This window comes from Neocloeon triangulifer, unplaced genomic scaffold, assembly GCF_031216515.1.
Source record: "Neocloeon triangulifer isolate White Clay Creek 2 clone unplaced genomic scaffold, ASM3121651v1 ptg000022l, whole genome shotgun sequence".
In the NCBI taxonomy this organism is placed as follows: domain Eukaryota; kingdom Metazoa; phylum Arthropoda; class Insecta; order Ephemeroptera; family Baetidae; genus Neocloeon; species Neocloeon triangulifer.
In genome coordinates, this window is record NW_026775562.1 from 1308445 (window position 1) to 1330809 (window position 22365).

The 22365-nt window shown below is 37.2% G+C and overlaps 2 protein-coding genes and 1 long non-coding RNA gene across 3 annotated transcripts; 2 read left to right on the plus strand and 1 right to left on the minus strand.

Moving 5' to 3' along the window:
- The first annotated feature begins 357 nt into the window (after positions 1 to 357).
- On the plus strand, positions 358 to 4318 carry LOC132204605 (uncharacterized). Its single transcript, XM_059633223.1, has 14 exons — positions 358 to 606; positions 921 to 1023; positions 1074 to 1265; positions 2230 to 2302; positions 2358 to 2550; positions 2610 to 2643; positions 2955 to 3019; positions 3082 to 3184; positions 3240 to 3466; positions 3514 to 3613; positions 3664 to 3731; positions 3786 to 3888; positions 3942 to 4174; positions 4232 to 4318. The coding sequence occupies exons 1-14, from the start codon at positions 358 to 360 to the stop codon at positions 4316 to 4318; spliced, it is 1830 nt and encodes a 609-aa protein (XP_059489206.1).
- Positions 4319 to 4895: 577 nt separating this feature from the next.
- LOC132204709 (uncharacterized) lies at positions 4896 to 5283 on the plus strand. The gene is made up of 3 exons (XR_009442547.1): positions 4896 to 4954; positions 5005 to 5035; positions 5090 to 5283. It is a non-coding gene; the product is annotated as an uncharacterized LOC132204709 (long non-coding RNA).
- A 5788-nt stretch (positions 5284 to 11071) lies between these two features.
- Positions 11072 to 18944, minus strand: LOC132204692 (mucin-19-like). The gene is made up of 14 exons (XM_059633341.1): positions 18861 to 18944; positions 18065 to 18203; positions 17842 to 18001; positions 17603 to 17778; positions 17435 to 17542; positions 16654 to 16793; positions 16157 to 16325; positions 12459 to 15652; positions 12188 to 12388; positions 12096 to 12131; positions 11912 to 12035; positions 11770 to 11861; positions 11699 to 11714; positions 11072 to 11638 (listed from the first exon to the last, which is right to left on the minus strand). Exons 1-14 carry the CDS (start codon positions 18900 to 18902, stop codon positions 11295 to 11297), a joined length of 4941 nt encoding a protein of 1646 aa, XP_059489324.1. The 5' UTR covers positions 18903 to 18944; the 3' UTR covers positions 11072 to 11294.
- Between the last annotated feature and the right edge of the window lie 3421 nt (positions 18945 to 22365).

A 22365-nucleotide genomic window follows, 5' to 3' on the forward strand; every position in this document is an offset into this window, starting at 1 on the left:
AATGTTCTTCAAGCCAATGCGAAATGTTTGACAAAAAGAAAAATTCAAATCCAATACATGCAGCGCTAATTGATTTTTTTTTTTTAGTTCCTACCCTGAATTCTCCCCACACGCCAATGTGCAACACGAGTCTCTTTCTTGGAAAGCGCTCAGTAAGTTGTTTAATTATTTTCAATCAAACATAATTTTTTAAAGTACACCCACCTCGTTGTGAATTCGTATTGCTGCTCGGAGAGACTTTCCTTGGCTGTTATAAACTCCAAGGAAAAATTGAATTGCGTCCATGAATTTTTAACTGGTATTATTTAATAAATTTCTCTCATAGAACGCAGCAAAAAATAAACAAAATCAGGGGAAATGTCCAAAGAGACTGTTTCGAATTTGGCCATCTGGATTGGCGGACGAACCACCTCCGAGTGCAAAGGAAAGTTTGCTTGGTGCGGCCTCAACGAAGTTCTGGAAGACCCTTTTCTGACGAAGAGAATCTCCAACATTAAAATGGCAAACGCTGCCAGAGAAATGTGTTTGAGCCTCCGATTTTCGTCGCAGCAGCAACTCGCATTCGAAGTTGCGCCCTGCGATGCCAACCTGAGATATCTCTGCGAGGTTAATTTTATTTAATTTAAAAGAAAATAAATTAATTTTATATTATAGGACAGCAAAACGGATAGACTGGTTTCAATTACAAGGGCTACTGACCAAATTCCTTGCACCCCTACGTGCATTTCTTGTTCTAAAGGGGCTGGTTAGGCTTTTTTTTTAATAATTTTATTAAATTAAATTATTATTTTCAGTGGTTTCTATAAATAAAGTTAGTGTTATGAAGAAGAAGATTTGCAACAAACGATACCATATTTACTTTAATCAAGTTGATTAATTTCTTAGAAATTTTGTACCATTCTAATTAAAAATAAAATCAGTTAAAATACCGAAATGCTATCAACTTTTGCTGCTCTCAAGATATGAATTTGCTGAGCATCGAGACTGTGTCGGAATTCCAATGTCTGCTTACTCTTCAAGATGGTTAATTAACAAAAATTTCTGTTCCTTTTAAAAAGTGGACAAAAATTTAGATCCCACTGTGGCGGGCAATCATTTCTGGACCAGCGCCAGTAGCTACAATTGTCACAGCAGCTACGTTTGGTGCGCCACCGAAAATAAAGCGCCATTTACGGAGAAGATGTTTTGGCTGCCCGAAGAACTGACTTACAATCAGGAACGAAAATTCGCCTTGCTCTACTTGGCCAAAAGTTCCACTCTCAGTGGTCTGCGGCGGGAATCGCACACGTCAGATAACTTCTTCATTTGTGAAGTAAAAATTTTAAAATTACGATTAAAACAAGAACGTCATATTTTTTAATTCAAATTTTTAGGAGTAGCAGAGGAAGGAATGATTTGTATTTTGAAATTAATAAAATCTGATTAAACTAGAAAATTTTATTATACTCTTTTTCTTCCAACAAACCCAATCAAAAAATTGATTGAAAAACTTCAAACTAATTTTCCCGTTCACCGGAAGTGAAATAAATTCAATTTTCTGCTGGAGAGTGGTTTTTTAGAAAGTTTTGAAAAATGCTGCTGGAACATTTTGCAGCACTTATACTCTTGGTAAGTGAAAATTGATTAGGGCTTTTTCATTAAAAAAAATTAATTTCAGTCTATAACATCAAGTACTTTTGGGTCCTCGAATCAGACTATATTTGAAGATTTCGCAAAAAGTACACAATTTAGTATACAATTTCACAAAAGTAATGAGAATTTTTTAGATTGGATCGAAAGACTTTCAACAAACAATAATTTTTCTTGCGTAATGCAGTGTTTGATCATTAGCAATTTCCAGGCTGATAACAGTTGCGATAAAGAGAATAGAGTTCGGTTTTCATTAAATTTATTGACAGAATTAAAACAAAAATTTAACAGAAACTTAGTTTTTACTGCCAGAGAAGGGCTCATCCCCTAAACGTGACAAATTTGAGAGGAATGCGAATTTATCTCTCACCAGATTACCAAAAAGTATGAGCTATAATAATATTACTAATTGTAAGAACTTTTAATTAAAATAATTTTCAGACTTCATGGTTTAATGCTACAAAATTTTGTGCCAAGAGAGGAATGAACTTGCTGAATTTGTCATCGAAACTTGATAATAATTTAACAAAGTTGTATCTAACATCAAAGGGTATGAATATTTTGTCCACTTTTAAAACTTTAAAATAAAAATATTCGTAGCTAAGTCGAATTTCTGGATTGACACTTTTGACGGCGTCTTGGTTAAGAACAAAAAATCTTTATGCCCGATCAGGTCATTTACGAATGATTTTGTTAAATGCAAGACAAAAAATTCGTATATATTTTAGCACTTCGGGAGATTTTAACGTGACCAACGGAATATGTTCCGAAAAGAACATTTTCGTTTGCGAGTTTCCGCAGAGTTGTTACGTCGAATGCGTGAATTTGGCTGCTATGCGGTTGAAAATGGAAACAGAAATCAGGGAGAAGAATTTGATTTGCATCCAGAACGCTTGTCCTCTTTCTTCCTGCACCAGTACTGTGAGATACAAAATTTGGAATTTCTTTGTTTTAAAATTAATCAAGAAGTGCTTTTTCAGGAGGTTACTGCAGCTCTTTTGGCTCAAAGACAATGTGAGTTGTTTTGAACAACCAATAAATCAAAACAAAGTCTGCTAAATTTCTTATTCAACAAAATTATAATAAAATAAAAGTTGATCTATTTGTCCCGCGAAATGAATTTTCATTACAAGAACTTTGAATTTATTTATATTATTAAATAAATTAAATTTTGCGTTGAAATATTAGTCTAAACTGGATTATATTGAAACCAGAAATGTTTTAAATGCTATTTGAAAATTTTTTATCTCAGAATTCCATAAATAAAATGTAGACTTTCGCAATCAAGAATAATTATCTACCATTGTGGTTATTTTAACTTTTAGTTCCGGCTTTAAACCCTCCACCAGAACCTGCTTGTAACACTTCCTTTTACGTGGGCAAAAGCATTGTGAGACAAACGCACCTTTTTAACAAAAAAATAAAGCCTTTTAATTTTTTTTTTTTAAATAGGGTGACCAGCAAACGGTGGATTCTTTTTGTTGCTCAGGCCGATTATCTTTAGCCACAATTCAAACGGAGGCCAAATTAAAATGCATGCAGAACTTCTTAAACAGTTTTGGATAATAAAATATGAAGAAAAACTTATTTCAAATAAATTATTATTTCAGGAAAGAAGATTTTTGGAAGTAAACGATTCTGGGTGAGCGGAAGAGCGACGAAAAACTGCGGAGGAAAGTACGCGTGGTGCGGAATAAATGAAATGCTAGCAAAACCGGAATGGATCTCAAAATCGAAAATCAATTCTGACGGTTGCCTTACAATTTACATGAACTCGAATGGCGTGATCTCCTTGGAACCAACGTATTGCAAAGCTAATCACCAATACATATGCGAAGTGAAAGGAAATTAGAGTGATATTAATTTGCTAACAAATTTTGGCAGGAAAATTTTTCAGAAAAGGTATTTTGGAAGGAGTCTATCGGAGATGAAGGCGCCGATTGCGTTCCGAAATGCGTTTCGTGCACTTCAACCATTAATTACAGTTGTTTATTCATTTAAAAAATAAATTTTTTGTGAAAATATCAATTGTAGATATTCCTCCGAATGTCATCCAGACTCGCACCGTCTGCAATAAGACCTACTATTTTTTCTTTCAAAAAGTGCTTTTGAAAAAAAAAAAAATAAATAAATAAATACATTTTTTAAAAATTTAGGTGAATCTTGTCCAAGCATCAAACATTTGCTGCTCGAAAGATTTAACTCTGCTCGGTCTTGAGACTATGGAGGAATTTAACTGCATCCTAAACTTGCAGTTCGGTATTAAATAACCATTTTTTGACAATTTTTGGTTTAATTTTATTTGAATTTAGATCCTATTTTAAAAGGGAATCATTTTTGGACCAGCGCAAGTAATTTCAAGTGCCCAAACAAGTACATCTGGTGTGGGCAGGACACTTATTTGGAGGAGTTGAGCATGTGGCTGCCCAACGAGTTGTTTTACAACCAGGACGAGCCGAACGCGGTCCTCTACTTGTCCGCCACCACCCTGGCCAGCGGACTCCGGCGAGCCACTGCCCCCGATTTCCATTTTTTCATATGCGAGGTTTCAAACAAACAAAAAATCCTTTTTCAAATTAATTCTAATATAAAATAAAATTAGGAAAATGAAACCACAGATCAAGCAGATAATTCTACAGAAAAAACTTCTGAAACTACACAAGAATTGTCAAGCACAACTAAACTTTAAATAAGTAGTTCATATCATATGAATGTAAAAATTTTGGGAATAAAAATTTAACTTCAAATAAACTTCTATTGTTCCCATAAAAATTTACTTCCTTATTAAAACTATAGGCAAAACTGTTTTAAATTAATATTTTCCAACTAATTGTAAGCTCTTATTTTAAAGAATTTTCTGAATTTCTTTTTTAACTCGTTTATTTTATGAAAGTGAAATTAATGGCAATTAATATTAAAAATTATTCTAATTTTCAAATTACATTATTATTGATTATTCTCAGTTGATACAAAAATTGTGTAGCTAAAGTTCAAGAATATGAATTAAGAAAAAATAATAATAAATCATGTGGATGATAGAAATTTATTTGTTAAGTACAAATGAACCTTAAAAAACAGCAGGCCACGAAATTGAGCAAAAAAATGATGCCGACTTCGGAAATGTCACTTGGGTATTCCAGGAATATTCACTTTTTCACGAAAAATTCAAATAAATATATTTCAGATGACGCATTCAAATTTTCAATTTGAATTCAGTTTTCAATTTCCGATACGACCCTTTGAAGCAATTTAGTTTTGATTTCTACGCCAACAGAGAATGAAATGCTACGCAATCTTTTTTATCATCTATTTAGGAGTGCAGACTGTAAATATTTTTAATTTTTTGTTAAATTATTCACTTTGATATCCGATAAGATTCAGACGTTGGCGCACCTACCAAAAAATGGTTGAAATTTTTCATAATAATCAACAAAAGTTTGTTAAAAATTTACTTTATTAGACGATTTCTTCTCACGGGATGAATCTAAAAACTCGACCAACTCAAAGTTTGGATTTGAACCTTCCAGTTTGGACAATGTTTTGTCCTCATTTCTGTCGCTGTTCAAAGGCTGGGGATCCGGTGGTCCATCACCTCTGTCAGACATAGCAAAAGTGCTGACCACCTTTTTCAGCATGCTGTCGGATTAGCTTGGATTAAATAAAATTCCTCTAAAAAAATCTGTGTTTTAAGCCCTTTCTCAAGTGTGGCATAAATTAAGAGATAAGAATTTATTTAAACTGCCAATGTTGGAAATCGGTTTTGCATCGACATAATTTTTAACTCTCAATTAAGGCCGTACACACCTCTGCACTTTGCCGCGGACCATTCTTAAATCACGTCCAATTAAATGTGAAACATGAGGCTCCCGAGCCGGCTGAATTGAATTTCGCAACATGCATAAAAAAAATAAGCCAGCGGTTTCACTCGCGAGCTGGCCAAAAACCGCGCAGCGAACCAGCTGCACGATCCAATCGCCGCCGGTAATTTCTGTATCGGCGCGATTAATCCGGTCAATTAATTAACGACACAATCGTTGGCCGAACAAAAGTAGTCTTTTGGACGTTTTCCAATCTCACAATTTATCGCATTTCTATGGGCAAACGAACAGGTCCCCTGAAGCGATTTCCAGAGTAAAAGTCAACATGCAATACTTCCAAGAACGAAGTTCATTGTTGCTAAAATAAGCAATATACAACTTGATTAACTTTGTTAATCTTACAATCAGGGACCATTTAATGTAAACTTGATGCATTTCATTTTATTCGATCGCCTTTTTTCCAATTATTGTAAAAAGTCACTATATTAATTTAAAGTATGCATTTTCTTCCTTGATAATTTCAGTGATTTTATACCGATTGAGTATAATATAAAAAATATTCAATTTACCACATTTTAATTTGAATTTTAATAAACAAAGGACCTGTTTTCGTTTCTAAGAGGACAAATACTGATGTTCTAAATGATATAATTTATTGTTTAGATAAAACGATTTTTCTTTCTTTTATTTTTTGTTATAAAGCGGCGGCTACGGGGTTATATATTTTTTATATTAAATTATATTTTATTTGGCAATTTTAATGACAAGGCATAAAGTTATGAAACCAGTTGAATTTTAAAATTTTTAGTGATTTTTTAGTAATAATTCTTATTTTGACCTGAAAGGAGATCATAATATTCTATGTTTTCAATCATATATTATTTAAATATTAATTTTTTTACAACTATCAATTAGCTATTTTGGTGAAATTAAAATTTCTAAAGAATTATTATTTCCAAAATTCCTATAATTTATAACTCATTCAAGTTTTTACTCCTTTTAATTCTTTATTCTGCTAATCCAACTCGAACATTCAAATTCTAATTAAATTCTCTCTCACATGAATGAAATTTCTAGTACATTCCGCAGTGAATTTTCACAGCTGGAATCCAATTCAAGATGATTCCGATGTGATTTTTTTTAATGGAAAGCCGGTGTGCTTGAAGGCGTGTCACGCAGGTTGCCTACCCACCTGCAGAGAGGAAGCGAGAAAAATATTATCCTCTACGGAACGCTGCAAAGCCGCTTGCTTTGTCGTTCGCTTTCCACTCATTAAATCCTATTAGCGCGCCATTGTTGCATTCGACTTCCTCGTTCTCATACTTAATAACGTTTTTATAAATATAACGAGGATGTATACAAAGTGCAGAAGAAGGCCACCCACTACGCCTGCAAATTGAAATTACGCCGCGTTTCATAAGAAGCGGAGAGAAGGAGGCAATTTGGACTTGAATGTTATTGGCGCGGCGGAAAATTAGCCATTTTTATATGTATGTGTGCGGCTAATCTTTCCGACTGAGAGTATTATATTTTTATGATACAACACGCGCGCCGAACGAGCAGCCTTGCAGCCTGATTTTATCGTTTAGCTGCCGCGCGCTGCACACCTCTCTGCGTTTGTCCGCCCGCCCCCAATGGCTATTGGCGATTAAAGCCTGAAATATATTATTTCCCAGATAAGTACTTTTGTGTGTTCCGTCGCGAAATCGAATTAGTTATAGAGAGTTGCACGCTCTTGGACCTTATTATCTTCCATCTACGGAATTTCGAAAGGAAATAAATAATATTCAATTTGGGCGTAAATTGAACTATGCAGTTGATTTTTACGACAATAGTTAAAAAGCGGTGATTCGTTATATTTTGTCGATTTATGTATCACTTTACGACTTAATGAATAATCTAGAAAAACCGGTCGCATAGAGCGGCGGAAATCGCTGATATGAAAGATATATCCAGGCGAGACCACACGCAATTAATCGATGGCCACCAATTAAAGGGCGCACCGCTGTGATTTTTATTTGTGTAATCGACGAATACGTTTGAAGTGCGAGCCGACGGTAAGAAAAAGTCGCAAGGTGTGCAATTATCAAGTCAATAATCGTAGCAGTAAAAGTTTATTCGCAGATCGAAGGCTCAGAGTTTTTGAATTAAATAAAATTTCGTAGCATTTTTTACTTATAATGCGGCCAGTTATTTTTAATTTAAAACTGCTTGAAGATTGCATGTTTTATTAAATATGATAGAAATATAAATAATTGAGATCTAAGCAAAATCTGTTAATTTTTTAAAATTTAATTTAAAGTAGATCAAAAAAGAGCTGACTCTTTACAAAAAAACGAGATATAGATAAATTATAATGCAATATATAAAAAAAAATTATAACAATAATATGATGTTCATTCAGAAATCAATTCCTTTGAACTTCCTCTAACTTTTACATCAAGAAGCTTTACAGGGGGTTAAATTCCTGCAAAATTCAAACATGACCATATAATTTACAACCAAAGCTAAAAATCACTCTCATTTGTACATGTCCCACGACTCATTCAGATTAAGAGGTTTTCAAATTAATTATTGATAAATTTAATGAGAATTTCAATAATTATAAAAAAATGGGCTGTAAATTCTTTCAAAATTTATTTAAAACGATGAAATATAATCATGAATTTTAATTTGTCAAAATTGAAATATATAAATTTTGAAATAATACGAAGTAATTTCATTTTATGGACTTTTAGAATGAAATTCTGAAGCTTTTGAATAAGGAATGTGGTCCAATTGAGTTCTTAACTTGGCAGATTTATCCCCATATTGCTGAAATTTCACGTCTCGGTGCGCTTTTGATATAATCACTGTAATTTCTGGCCGTTTCAGCATCCGTTTTCTTAGCACAAAACCACACCAAAAGAATTGAAGACCTTCAATAATTCTCGTCCAGTACGGCACTACCAAAAGTACGCGTGTACTTATATTTATAAAAAAAGCAGCACTCGCGCCAAGTCCCCGCGGCCCTCGAAGGATAAATAATACCCATTGTGGGAGATAAAAAAGGAGCGAGAAGCAAACCCGTTTCTTTTTGTTTCGGTCGGCGGATTTGGCTTTCCACAAAGCGAGGCTCATGCAGAAGATTACGAAAAGCAAATCCGCGATGCAGATCGCCGATATCGACCTCATTGAATTTCTCCGCCGCATGAAAAATTTAATCCAAAGTTAATGCGCACAAAAATATATAAAACGCAAGCGTGGCTCATCCGCCGACGGGCCCTCGGATTTGAGTTATTTGCCAAGGCCACACCCTCTATCTCTCGCTCGAATAACAAATTTCATAATTACAATCCGAACTGCAAAATCTGCTAGCCTTCCACGGCTGCCATCAGATCGTCGATAATACGCGCACGGCCTCTCTTAATGACCTGTACATTATTAGGTTCGATACTCGAACGCTAATTGCACGTCGCGGCCGGCGACATTGAGCCCCGAGAGTGCCGAAAATGGGCCATCAATCAATTTTGCGCTCTAGAAAAAGAGGTAATAAAGCACACGCGAGTCACCGTATTTGGTCTGAACACCTTCGATTATTACATTTTGAAGCTAACAAAATATAAAAGATACCAATTTGCAAAAAAGAAGGAAGAAGTAAGGCGGTTTGATATTTAACATTTAGCAGATTTAATTTTTATTTCATTTAATTTTTAATTTTCATATTTTGCACTAATCTTGAATGGCAATTTATAAATTTTTTGAAACTAGATTTAATTATTTAAAATGAAATTTTTTCATTAATTTTGCCATTTTCAACAAAATTTTTAGCATTAAATTTTCTGTTATTTTGGTATGTTTTATTATTATTAAATTTCTGTTTTATTTCAGTATGTTTTAGACAAAAATATTAGAATTTAATTATACAAATTTCAAATTTTAAAGCAAAAATTTACAATTTAAGACACTAAATTTTAGCCGCCAATTTCATTTTAAACAAATTAAATAAGTGAAATAGTAATGGAATTTTTCTAGCTAGCTTTTTCTCTAAGGAATGTGACTAATAGCAATCATAAAAAAGAAGCAGTAGAAGCAAATTCCGGTGCAAAACCTTGCAAAAGTAATATTTAAGGTAACCCACAAGGCTCCGACGACCGTTGGCGCTGGACCGCTATTTATAGAACAGATTATAATGCGCAGAACTTGTTTATGGCTGCGGCTCTTCGACCATCAAGATGATTTGCGAAGCGTGAGGTGATGTTGGTGAAATTATATACAGGAAGAAGGCACGCACAAGACACGCACCGAATTATACCTGGCAAAGTTTAGTTCATTTCGATTCGCTTGTCAGATATATTCGACTACCTAAAGATACAAAAAAATTGCTTGATTATTGCTTGAAAATTGTCTTCCAGAAAACAATTTGTGGAATATAAAATTTCAACTTCCGTTGACCATAACATTTTTTTCAACGCTTCGGCTTGCAAAACGCATGGGTAGCTCGTAATTTTTGAGAGATGATGGAGATAATCAACATGGAGTCGACCCATATCTGCATGCAGCGCGTTCACGGACAATTTATTAATAATGTTCACGCAGAATATTGCAGCCTCGACGGCCCTTAACAATAATGATCTTAATTCGCTGGCGAGAATTTTTTATTGCGTCTCGTAAAGAACCGAGCCAACGCTCAGATAAAGCGACCGAGTGAATAATTGGCAGCCGTTTTATGCAGATGGAGTTGCCCTGGGACGGAGAAATTGGGTGAGCTGATGAAAAATAAAAATTTGAAACCCAAGATCCATTTTGCGGAGTTTTCTTTCCTTTATATTATGTCGGTGCGTCGGAACACAGTATTATATCAAAGGTATCACCATCGCCATCAACCGCAGAACATGCTATAACTCGCTTGTTTTACGTCTTGGTTTTTTTATTTTATTTTTTTATTTAGTTCATACGTTGGCACTCTCTTTTATTTGCTCCCTGAAGAGCAACATAATTACACAAGGGACACAAAATGATTTTGCATATATATTTAAAAGGCGTGGTGATTATAATATTCTTCATACAGTATAATCGTCGAGCTGAAACCTCCATCCCACGATCGGTTGAGCTTTAAAATTCAGTCTTTATCGACACTTGTCAGAACGGCGGTCTTAATTTCTATTTTAAGCCAGGCTTGCATTTTCAAAACTAGCATACCGTCGGTGTTGAAAAAAATTTATTTGAATACATTTAATAAATTATTTTACGGGTATATTAGCGGCTATTTGCACTTAACTTTTTACTTCCGGCGTAATAAAAGCAACTAACCAAATGCGCGTGTCAAAGCGATTAATCTAAATTTAAATCAGCAATGATATTTTTCATCAAGGCAAAAATGTGGGGTTGACAACTTATTTTCGAATTACCCAATTATACATATTTGTTGGTTGCTACTTTTTAGTTCACAGACCACTTCTCCTATCAAATAAATCACCATACGATTCAATGTGTTTGAAAAATCAAGACTTTTTACAAACATAATAAAAGAGCTTGGTAGTGGTAGTTTACAGAAAAAAAATCTGAGGGTGAAAATTTAAGCAGGAACCTTTTCACAAATAAAATAGTTTTTCTCCAATCAAATAAAAGTGCATTAGATTTTATTGTGAATTTTTTTTACAAAAAATACTGTAGTGCATAATTTTTTAAGCATTCCTTTTATTAGTTTACATAAAATTGAATAAATCGGTCTTCAAATCTGGGCGACTTCTTCATTTTTACTGATTCGTCATAAATTATCCTGTTTGCTTTTATGCCACATCTAGATTCTCCGCAATTCTTTTTCAAAAATATACATATTCGTTATTTTAATGTTCATGAGATTCTTCACTTTATTTTCAATGTTTTTGTTGTATTTTTTCGCTTGAATTTTTTTTCCTTTTCATCCTTTCTCGTTAATTTTTCTTGCTTTGTCGACGATTTCTTATTGCCTTTTCCCTTTTTGACTTGTTCCTTCTCTTTCCTTCTCTTTTTCTTCTTTCCATTATTGTTCTTCTTGCGTATTTTTTCTTTATCGACTTTCATTAACATGCTCTCCTTGACCTTTCTTATTTTCATATTTTTCTTCTTATTTTCGTCCTTGACTTTCTTTTTTGTAGTCTGAGGGGCAAAAACGTTTCCAGAGCACCTATTGAATAGATTGTACGTGTTTGCGCACGATTTGCTTACCACTAAGAAAAGGGTACAATTATTATCTTTAAATATCGAAATATAATATTATGTTATTTTACCCTTATTAGGACAGCTCTAAAAACAAATTTTGATGTTAAATAAATGAAATATTTCATAATGAACAAGTTACACTAATTGTTTTTAAGAGAACGCACTGCACAACGACAAAAGCCTTGCCAGGGCATGTTGATCCTTGTGAAATAAAATCCGGAATGGCCAGACCTTCAGTTGTAATTATTTAGAACTATTAAAAAAGATAAATAAAACTTTACCCTCTACTATGGAAACACATTCAGCTATCGCAGCTGAGATAGTTGATCTCCATGTTTCATCAGTTTGCGTGCTGGTGAGAAAATCGGTCAGAGCAGCCTGGTTTATTACATAGTTTGGTAACATCTAAAATCATTCAACGTATCATGTGGTCTACAAGACTAAAACATAAAAAATATTACTTACGGCTCCTTTATCCATTAGGTAGCAGTTGACGAAGCACTAAATTTTTATAGCAGTACCATCAATCACAATACAAATTTTAAAAAGGGACTTACAGCATCCTTGCCTAAGGCCATTTTGACTTTTTTACTTTGGAACATGATTGAGTTGGCCGGTGAATTGGCAAACTTCTGCTGCTTGTTCAACGAGAAAACATTAAACGCATTGAGAGATCCTTTGGTAATCTTGCAAGCCTTCTCGAAACGATTGAAAAATACCAGAGGACTTGGTGGATTCACACAGCACTTAGTTATTTTCTAGGGAGAAAATATTCAAGTTTTTTTTAGAAAATACAACGACATATATCAGGATATAAATCACAATTACCGCATAACTCTTCATAGGACAGTTTTTTAGTTGATTTGGAGATACCGTTGAAGAAGTAGCCTTCGTAGGCACTGATGTTGTCAGGGCTACTGTAGTTTGCTCTGAAGTTGAAATGCTTGCAATTGTTGTAAGTCCGGACGTTGTCGTTGAGGTAGATAGTTCTACAGTTGTTGAACCGGCAGTGAGGAGAGGCTCTGTAGTTGTGGAGCCTGCAGTGGTGGTAGGCCTGGTTGTTGTTGAACCTAGAGTGGTCGTTGTAGAACCACCAGGAGTGGTAGAAGGTCCAGTAGTTGGGGAACCTGCTGCAGTAGTAAGCACAGGCGTTGAGGAACCTGCTACAGTGGTAGACACAGCCGTTGTTGAAACAGCAGCAGTAGTAGGCCCAATCGTAGTTAAACCAGTAGACACAGAAGTTGTTGAAAGAGCAGGAGTGGTTAGCCCAGTCGTCGTTGAACCAGCAACAATAGTAGACCCAGGCGTTGTTGAAACAGCAGGAGTAGAAGACCCAGGCGTTGTTAACCCAGCAGAAGTGGAAGCCCCAGGTGTGGTTGAACCTGCAGTAGTTGTAGGCCCCGTCGTAGATAAACCAGTGGACACAGTAGGTGTTGAACCACCAGGATTGGTTATCCCAATCGTCGTCACAGACGTAGTTGAGCCTGATGTGGTGGAAGTCGCAGGCGTAGTCAAGCCCGCAGCTGTAGTAGGTGCAACAGTTGTTAAAACAGCAGGCGTTGATGAGCCAGCAGCAGTAGCAGGAAAGGTTGAACCAGCAGCAGTAGGAAGATCAGGAGTTGTTGAGCCTGCAGCCGTAGTAAGCACAGTCGTAGTTGAGCCTGCAGCCGTATTTGCCCCGGTAGTTGTTGAACCTGCTGCCGTTGAAGGCACAGAAGTAGTAGAACCAGAACCAGCAGTAATTGTAGGAACAGCCGTAGTAGCCCCGTGAGTTGTTGAACCAGAGGCTGTAGTAGATGCAGGCGTAGTTGAGCCTGCAGCCGTAGTAGGCCCAGGCGTGGTTGAATCTGCAGTGGCAGAAGGCGTAGGTATAGTTGAACCAGTAGCAGACGTGGGTGCAGCTGTAGAACCAGCTGTAGTAAGGACAACTGTGGTTGAACCTGCTGTGGTTGAAGGTAAAGTAGGCCCGGCCGTGGTGGTGACAGCAGCTACAGTGGGTTCAGGTGTTGCCGAACCAGCCGTTGTAAGTCCAGTCGTAGTTGAACCCGCTGCAGTAGAAATTCCAGAAGTAGCACTAACTGTGGTAGAACCAGCTGTGGTTGCCGCTACAGTAGGCCCAGTCGTGACGGCAGCTATAGTGGGTTCAGGTGTTGCCGAACCAGCCGTTGTAAGTCCAGTCGTAGTTGAACCCGCTGCAGTAGAAATTCCAGAAGTAGCACTAACTGTGGTAGAACCAGCTGTGGTTGCCGCTACAGTAGGCCCAGTCGTGACGGCAGCTATAGTGGGTTCAGGTGTTGCCGAACCAGCCGTTGTAAGTCCAGTCGTAGTTGAACCCGCTGCAGTAGAAGTTCCAGAAGTAGCACTAACTGTGGTAGAACCAGCTGTGGTTGCCGCTACAGTAGGCCCAGTCGTGACGGCAGCTATAGTGGGTTCAGGTGTTGCCGAACCAGCCGTTGTAAGTCCAGCCGTAGTTGAACCCGCTGCAGTGGAAGTTCCAGAAGTAGCACTAACTGTGGTAGAACCAGCTGTGGTTGCCGCTACAGTAGGCCCAGTCGTGACGGCAGCTATAGTGGGTTCAGGTGTTGCCGAACCAGCCGTTGTAAGTCCAGCCGTAGTTGAACCCGCTGCAGTAGAAGTTCCAGAAGTAGCACTAACTGTGGTAGAACCAGCTGTGGTTGCCGCTACAGTAGGCCCAGTCGTGACGGCAGCTATAGTGGGTTCAGGTGTTGCCGAACCAGCCGTTGTAAGTCCAGCCGTAGTTGAACCCGCTGCAGTAGAAGTTCCAGAAGTAGCACTAACTGTGGTAGAACCAGCTGTGGTTGCCGCTACAGTAGGCCCAGTCGTGACGGCAGCTACAGTGGGTTCAGGTGTTGCCGAACCAGCCGTTGTAAGTCCAGCCGTAGTTGAACCCGCTGCAGTAGAAGTTCCAGAAGTAGCACTAACTGTGGTAGAACCAGCTGTGGTTGCCGCTACAGTAGGCCCAGTCGTGACGGCAGCTACAGTGGGTTCAGGTGTTGCCGAACCAGCCGTTGTAAGTCCAGCCGTAGTTGAACCCGCTGCAGTAGAAGTTCCAGAAGTAGCACTAACTGTGGTAGAACCAGCTGTGGTTGCCGCTACAGTAGGCCCAGTCGTGACGGCAGCTATAGTGGGTTCAGGTGTTGCCGAACCAGCCGTTGTAAGTCCAGCCGTAGTTGAACCCGCTGCAGTAGAAGTTACAGAAGTAGCACTAACTGTGGTAGAACCAGCTGTGGTTGCCGCTACAGTAGGCCCAGTCGTGACGGCAGCTACAGTGGGTTCAGGTGTTGCCGAACCAGCCGTTGTAAGTCCAGCCGTAGTTGAACCCGCTGCAGTAGAAGTTCCAGAAGTAGCACTAACTGTGGTAGAACCAGCTGTGGTTGCCGCTACAGTAGGCCCAGTCGTGACGGCAGCTATAGTGGGTTCAGGTGTTGCCGAACCAGCCGTTGTAAGTCCAGCCGTAGTTGAACCCGCTGCAGTAGAAGTTACAGAAGTAGCACTAACTGTGGTAGAACCAGCTGTGGTTGCCGCTACAGTAGGCCCAGTCGTGACGGCAGCTACAGTGGGTTCAGGTGTTGCCGAACCAGCCGTTGTAAGTCCAGCCGTAGTTGAACCCGCTGCAGTAGAAGTTCCAGAAGTAGCACTAACTGTGGTAGAACCAGCTGTGGTTGCCGCTACAGTAGGCCCAGTCGTGACGGCAGCTATAGTGGGTTCAGGTGTTGCCGAACCAGCCGTTGTAAGTCCAGCCGTAGTTGAACCCGCTGCAGTAGAAGTTCCAGAAGTAGCACTAACTGTGGTAGAACCAGCTGTGGTTGCCGCTACAGTAGGCCCAGTCGTGACGGCAGCTATAGTGGGTTCAGGTGTTGCCGAACCAGCTGTTGTAAGTCCAGCCGTAGTTGAACCCACTGCAGTTGTAGTTGAAGCTGAAGTGGACCCAGTTGCTGCGGGCCCACTCGTCGTGGGCCCAGTCGTTGTGGGCTGAGTCGTTGTTGGTGCGGCAGTCGTAGCTTAAGAAAGGGAAAATGAGTGTATTTTATGGTCATTTCTTGAAGCGCTTCAGGTCCGTATTATGATAAAACTAATATTTATTTCAAAAGTCTTAATTGCATATTGAAATTTTCATAATATCTCTACGAACCAAACTCAATAACATTTTGAACATTAAATTTAGGGGTTTAAAATATTTATGTATAACGTGCAACAAAAAGGGATATGTCAACGAGAGGTTTTGGTCACGTTGCGTATTGACCGAAACTTCTTAGAGGAGATCAGGAGGAGAAAAAATTCTTGGGCAAGAAGCTATTTTTGACAGGTTGTATATTGTTCATAGCTTAATGACTTGCCTATTTCATTTTTTTTTTGTATTTTATTTTGACTTGTTATGTAGAGAATAAAACAAATTGAAATTGAAAATTATTGCTAACGACACATACATTAAGAATTTGATTACTTTACTGCAGTTTTGAATTATTTTTTATTTTACGTGTAGAGAATAATTTTGAACAGCTTACGCGCAATGATTTGTGTAATCCACGCTTTGTAAGCAGCAACACGTGTAAAGATTGTGGATTTTAACAAACAGGAAGTAGCTGATGACGTATCATATATGGAGGTGATTCCAATTTGCGTCACACCATTTGCACTGCTTGCGTACACCAACGGATTTCCTTTATCTTGTGGCTGTAAAATTATTGATTTGCAACTAAAATTAAAAAGTTTATTTATTGAGGTAATTATGTAAAAAATATTATATGTTTTCAACTGGCATTTGGGAAAGTAATACGTATTATGTGTGTACATAGATGGAATTTTTAAATCTTGAGCCCATAAGATTGGGTAATATTCCTATTTTTCTCTAATTGCTATCACCTATTTAGCAAATTTATCATTTATAATTTATATTCTCGCAATATTTCTGATTTTTCGCGCAACCATTCATAATAATAACAAAGAATGAAAGTAACTGTAAGATTGCAGAGAATAAACAACAAATAATAATTCATCTTACCCCACAAGGACCAATTGTGCCACCAACATGTTTCGCGCACAAATTTAGATTGGTGAAATTCTCAGCTCCAAAATCTGATGTGCAACTGGCCCCGTTGTTGATAGTGAGCTGCCCAAATTGAAGAAGTGGGCTTGGTGATGCTACATCATATATTAAAAATTTTAGCATGAAGCACAGAAATTTAGATGATTTCAGTTTATAATGCTGAATTATATATTATCATATTTCACCAAAAATATTTATTTTACATCTAATTGATGAACGATCCTGTTAAAAACAATATTGAAATAAAAAATATTGTCCAAACTGAAAAAGGAGACCCAATTATGATGGAATGACGTAAAAAATTTCTTTTCATCAAAGTATAGTTTTCTGCAATTATAGGAAAAATTGTGTCTGTCAATGTCAGGAGCATGTCAAGTGAAGAATAAAAAATAATAATAATTAAGTAATTCCTCTCATTTTGGGCTCCAAAATTTATATGTTCAATTTAAGAAAGTTGTTCGAGATGAAACGAAAATAAACTCTGATACTGTTAACAGTTAGGATGCTAATTTTTGTTGAAATATATAAGGGAAATGACAATGGTATTCTGATAAAAACAAGATTGTTGTTAATTGTTAAAGTATCTAAAATTCAAAATTAAAGTTTTTACACGCAAAATCCTAGAAACAAAATTATACATTACACATTCTTGAGTCTAGTGGCAATTATATTTGATACTATGTTTGACTGCTTTTTGAGATAAAAACATAGTAAAAATATTTAAGACGTTACATACGAAAAGTCGCTGGATTAACAGCTCCAAAGCCCATTATCGTTCCTAGCACGTTTGCAAAATTAAGTGAAGCGTCGGTCGCAGGCGCTAGATCTACTAATGCAATGTTTGCTAAAAAAATAAAATAATTATGCTTCAAAGTCAAAGAATTTGATAAGTAAATTTTAATACCTCCTAGGGAAACTGCAGCGATCTTGATCATTCCAATATCATTTCGAAAATTCAACGGATCGTAAGATTCATGTCTGATGGCATCTATCGCCGTTCGAGTGACAGATCCATCAGAATATAAACCAAGAGTGCTCTCTATATTTCCCAAAACTACAGTATTTCCAGTTGGACTAGTGCTGCTCAGAAGTTAAACAACACATATCGTTAATATTCCTGTCTGCTTTTGTTCCGATTGATACCTTGTACAAGAAGCTGTGGTCAGAACCCATTCCGGAGTGACGAGGGACCCACCGCACATAGTAGTCCTAGCTATAGTAGCTAATGCAAAGAAAGGAAACTGGCCCAAACTTGCATATACTGCGCCGTAGATGCGAGCGGAAATGTCAAAGCGCCGAACTCCTAAAAGGAATTTTTAATTTTTTTTTTTTTTTTTAAATTTTTTTAGATGCACTTAAATCATACTATTCAAGTTCGAAGTCCTGTTTCGACCAATGATTGCATGTTGAATCCACGAATATTCGGTGGCGGTACGGTCTGGTACATTGTGACCCTCGACATCATATTTTCGATGCCCCGACGTAGTAAAATCAATTGCCAAAATCTAAAAAAATTTACTCAAATTTATTTAACATGCGCGGTTTCCACCACTTATTCTGTAATTAATTATTTAACTTTGACGCACAAAATGACTGAACTTATAAATTTGAGAAAACACAATATCATATTAAATTTCAGAGTTATTCCTTTAGCTGTTTTACCGCCATCGCCGACTTTGCCAACCTCTTGCGAGAAAATCAGAACGTTCTCGTAAAGGCATAATTTAATTGATTTAATTCAGCACATCAAGAGCACTAAGAAAGTTTCAAATTTCAAACTGCTCTGGAAATTGGAAAAATGATTCAATTTTGATAAAGAACTATTTAGAGCATCACTTGGATGTGCCAAATTGAATGATATACCATGCATTATATTATATAAATATGGGCCACCCTGAATATTCAGAACAAAATTAAATTTAGTTAGCAAAGTAGTATGTATTATCCATCAAACATTATTTTGAACATTGCGATTGGCTATGGATGACTTTAACCTTTGGCCAAGTGTTTATTTCTAAAATTTAAAAAAAAAACATTTATATCAAAACGTACATTCAAATCCCCTTAAAAAGCCCCAAAGGTATTTAATTGTTCCAATACAATAAATATCAAGTTGAAGCTAAAGAATCTGAGAATATGTATCAAAATATAGAAACGTTTACCTGAATTGGGCAAAAGACCAGAAGGATGAGACACCGCATCATGACACCCAGTATGTGACAAACTGTGTTTCAGGTTCTCATATATACGCAAAATTTACGTGCACGGGGAAACTGCATGCAATAATAAATTCTAAATTGATAAGATTATATGCGCGCCACCGTAATTATTCTCTTATCAACGTTGGTGAGTAAAATTTTCCGTACTCTAATGGTAAATAATATCATGCGAAAAACTTGAAAATTTATCTTTCACGCTTTATAATTGTAAGGTAATATAAAAATTAAAATTTCTTATCAATGCTGAGAACTGGGTCGCTGACAGCCGCAGACAATTTTTCTTGGGTGCTGCAAAATTGATAAAAACAAAAAATTACTTTTTACCTCTACCTAGGGCGCATACGCTAAAATATTTTTCATTATTTCCCGGTTTTGTACTTTTAAATATAAATGTGCAGAAACATCTACAATTTTAATAGCGTTTATCATCCTAAACTCTCGAAAAAAACTGTCCTAACAGAAAGTATCTTTAAACTACACTCTTCCTCTTTTCTTTTTCTCCTCTTCCCTTTTTTATTTTCATATATGTATTATATAAATATTTTAAATAATATTTGTATTTCTTTCTCCTTCAATAATTTGCAGTCCCTGTTATTTTTGCATTTATCAACCTTCATTTTGCCATCATTGTTGTTTTTATCCTTTATGACCTTTTTTATTTTCTGTCAGGATTTTCGAGACATTAGGCAGATAATGGCGCGTTAATTATTTTATTGCAACACTAACAAGAAAGCGAATAAATAATTAGCGTATTGGCATAAATAAAAATTGGGTCAAAAATAGGGATAAACAAAACATTATTAAATGATTAAAATCAAAATTCAAGAAACCTGCAATGGACAAATGAAGTTGATAGTCTTGATTTTTTTTTTTTATTACTTGATTTACAATTTTATACGATCTTGTTTAAAAACCAACTGATTGATTTTCAACATTAAAACAATCTCCTTTCCTCTCCACAATAAAAACTTATTTTATTGTTCTTTTGGTTTTTTCGGTTGGTAGCGCCAGCCGGTTAACAACACAGTATGTGACCCGGGTCACTTATTCATCAATTTCAGCTGGAAAATCAAGCCTGTGCGACTTCTAGACCTAAATCACTGACGGAGAAGTGCACCGGCCTTCAAAATTTCTGTAAGCCAAAATTTTTCGCACCCTGGATTCGGGCCAGGGTGCATGCAAAATTATCCAGCATGGGGCCAAGGCTATGGGGTCCAGGTAACTCCGAGGACCATGGAGGGGCCGCCTCATAGCCTCAACGGAGCGCACCCTGACCTGCATGCGTCCTGCAGACATGAAATTCACATTCTCCGGCAAAAATTAAATGAGGCTTTGGCGAAATTAGGGCAAAAAGAGGACGTCGGTTATCAAGTACAAAACCGGTTCTCAACACAGAACGAACCGGTTCCATGCGAAAACACCGACAAATATCCACTGCTGCCAACTACTTTGCCACTGCTGCCACCTAAATTACCACTGCTGCCAACTGGAATATCACCTGAAATTCCACCCCTCACAACTCAGGGCGACACACCCCCTAACCAGCGCCGCCAGCGGCCGATCCCTCAAACTCCAACTCAAACGCAAGTACTGGGTAATAGCCCGCCAACGACACAACTCCCTCCTGCACCCCCCACTCAAGCTCAACCAAGGCATCGTACTCTGAGCCAGTTTGAAAAGCAATACAGAACGACTTGTCGAAGACTTGCTCGAAACAGAAGGTCGGGTTACATTCCATTAGACTTGAGGGATTCAAAGTGTGAAATTGTTCAGATTGAAGGTGATATTCTGAAATCCAACGTTCAATTCAAGGCTCACGCAGTTTCGGCGGAACTCAAATGTGGTCGCGGGCTTGCAGCAGAAGTTGTGAAATCTGTTGGTCGCCCCGCTCTGAAAGGCAAACGGGCGCAAATTGGAGATGTGCTGCCAGTTGAAAGTCGAAACGGGTCAACATGGCTTTTTCTTGTCACGAAAGAATGCTTCTGGCACAAACCTCGGCACAACTTTGATCAGTTTGGCAAAGATATTATCTATGCCATCGAACAGTTAGCTGGTTTCATCATAGGAAATAAAATCAAAGAAATAGCTATCCCTCACCTGTGCGCAGGTTTAGATCAGATGAATTGGCTTTACGTTCGAGATGTAATTCACCACTTCCTCAAAGACGTGGATGTAAAAGTCAAGGTGTACCATCTACCAAGAGGGTACCCAAGGTCACCACGAACCCACCTTCACCCATCACTTGCCATCAGGGAGGGCTCCAGTTACTCCGAAAACGGACAGATGAGCTACGAGGAACACTTTCCAGCTCTTCAATCACCTACTGCTTGGTCCACACCAACTGGACGAAAAACTAGGCTCGATCAGTCAACTAGAGAGGGCCCAATGCTTTCCACAGCACCAACACCTCCTCCCCCAGGAACAACACCTTCACAGGACTCAATTGTGACCTCCCGTTTAGAAAACAGTAACAATGTTTCAGTTCTTATCGCCATCGAAGAAGAAGAGAAAGTGACATGTGTGAACCAAAGTGGAACGGTAAGTGGTACCGATACCACATCAAAAATCCCAAATTTTTAAACTGCCCTGAAATAAAAAATGTTAAAAATTTAAAGTTGTTATTGTGGAACATTGAAGGCCTTAAAAAGATGTACGAAGATTTTGGCCAGTATAACTTTCACAACTTTGATATTCTTATATTAACTGAAACATTTCTTCTTGAAGAATTCTCTATCCCGGGCTTTTATGGGAAACACATTCTTGGCACTAGAAACGAAAATAATCTGGGAAGGCCAATGAGAGGCATTGCTGTATATTATAACTCTAAGGTTGGCACTCTAAAAAATTATAAGCAAACAGAAAATACTCTCATTTTAAATTTTGAATTTCTCTCAGTTGTAGGAGCGTATTTTGAACCAACCTTAAATGAAGATGAAATTTGGGAGGAGTTAACAGACTCATTTAATCTTGTGGAAAATCGGGAAAAGTTAATCTATGCTGGAGATTTCAACTGCAGAATTGACAAGAAAAATAAAAAGGGAACTTTGATCCAGGATTTTGGAGAATTTAACGACCTAGCTCTGGCTAATTCAAGTCCTTTACAGAAAACATATGTCTCAGAAAAAGGGAGTAGTGTCATTGACTTAATATTCGTGGGTCAAAAAATCAAAAGAAAGAACTTTCTTATTAGTGACTCGTATCTGAGAAAGCATAGGTTGACTTCTCTTGAATTTCAACTATGGGACAAAATAGAATACCAGTTCCACAATAATGTTCGTAGGAAAGTAGATTATGACGTGTTGGAAAACTTGCTTGTAAATAAATTTAAACAAGTACTAAATACTGACTTAGAAAATAAGAATTTTAGTAAATTTTATGATGATATTTTACAGCTTATTGACGCTTCGAAATTTGATAACGTTAGGTCGCCACGTAAAAGTCAACCATG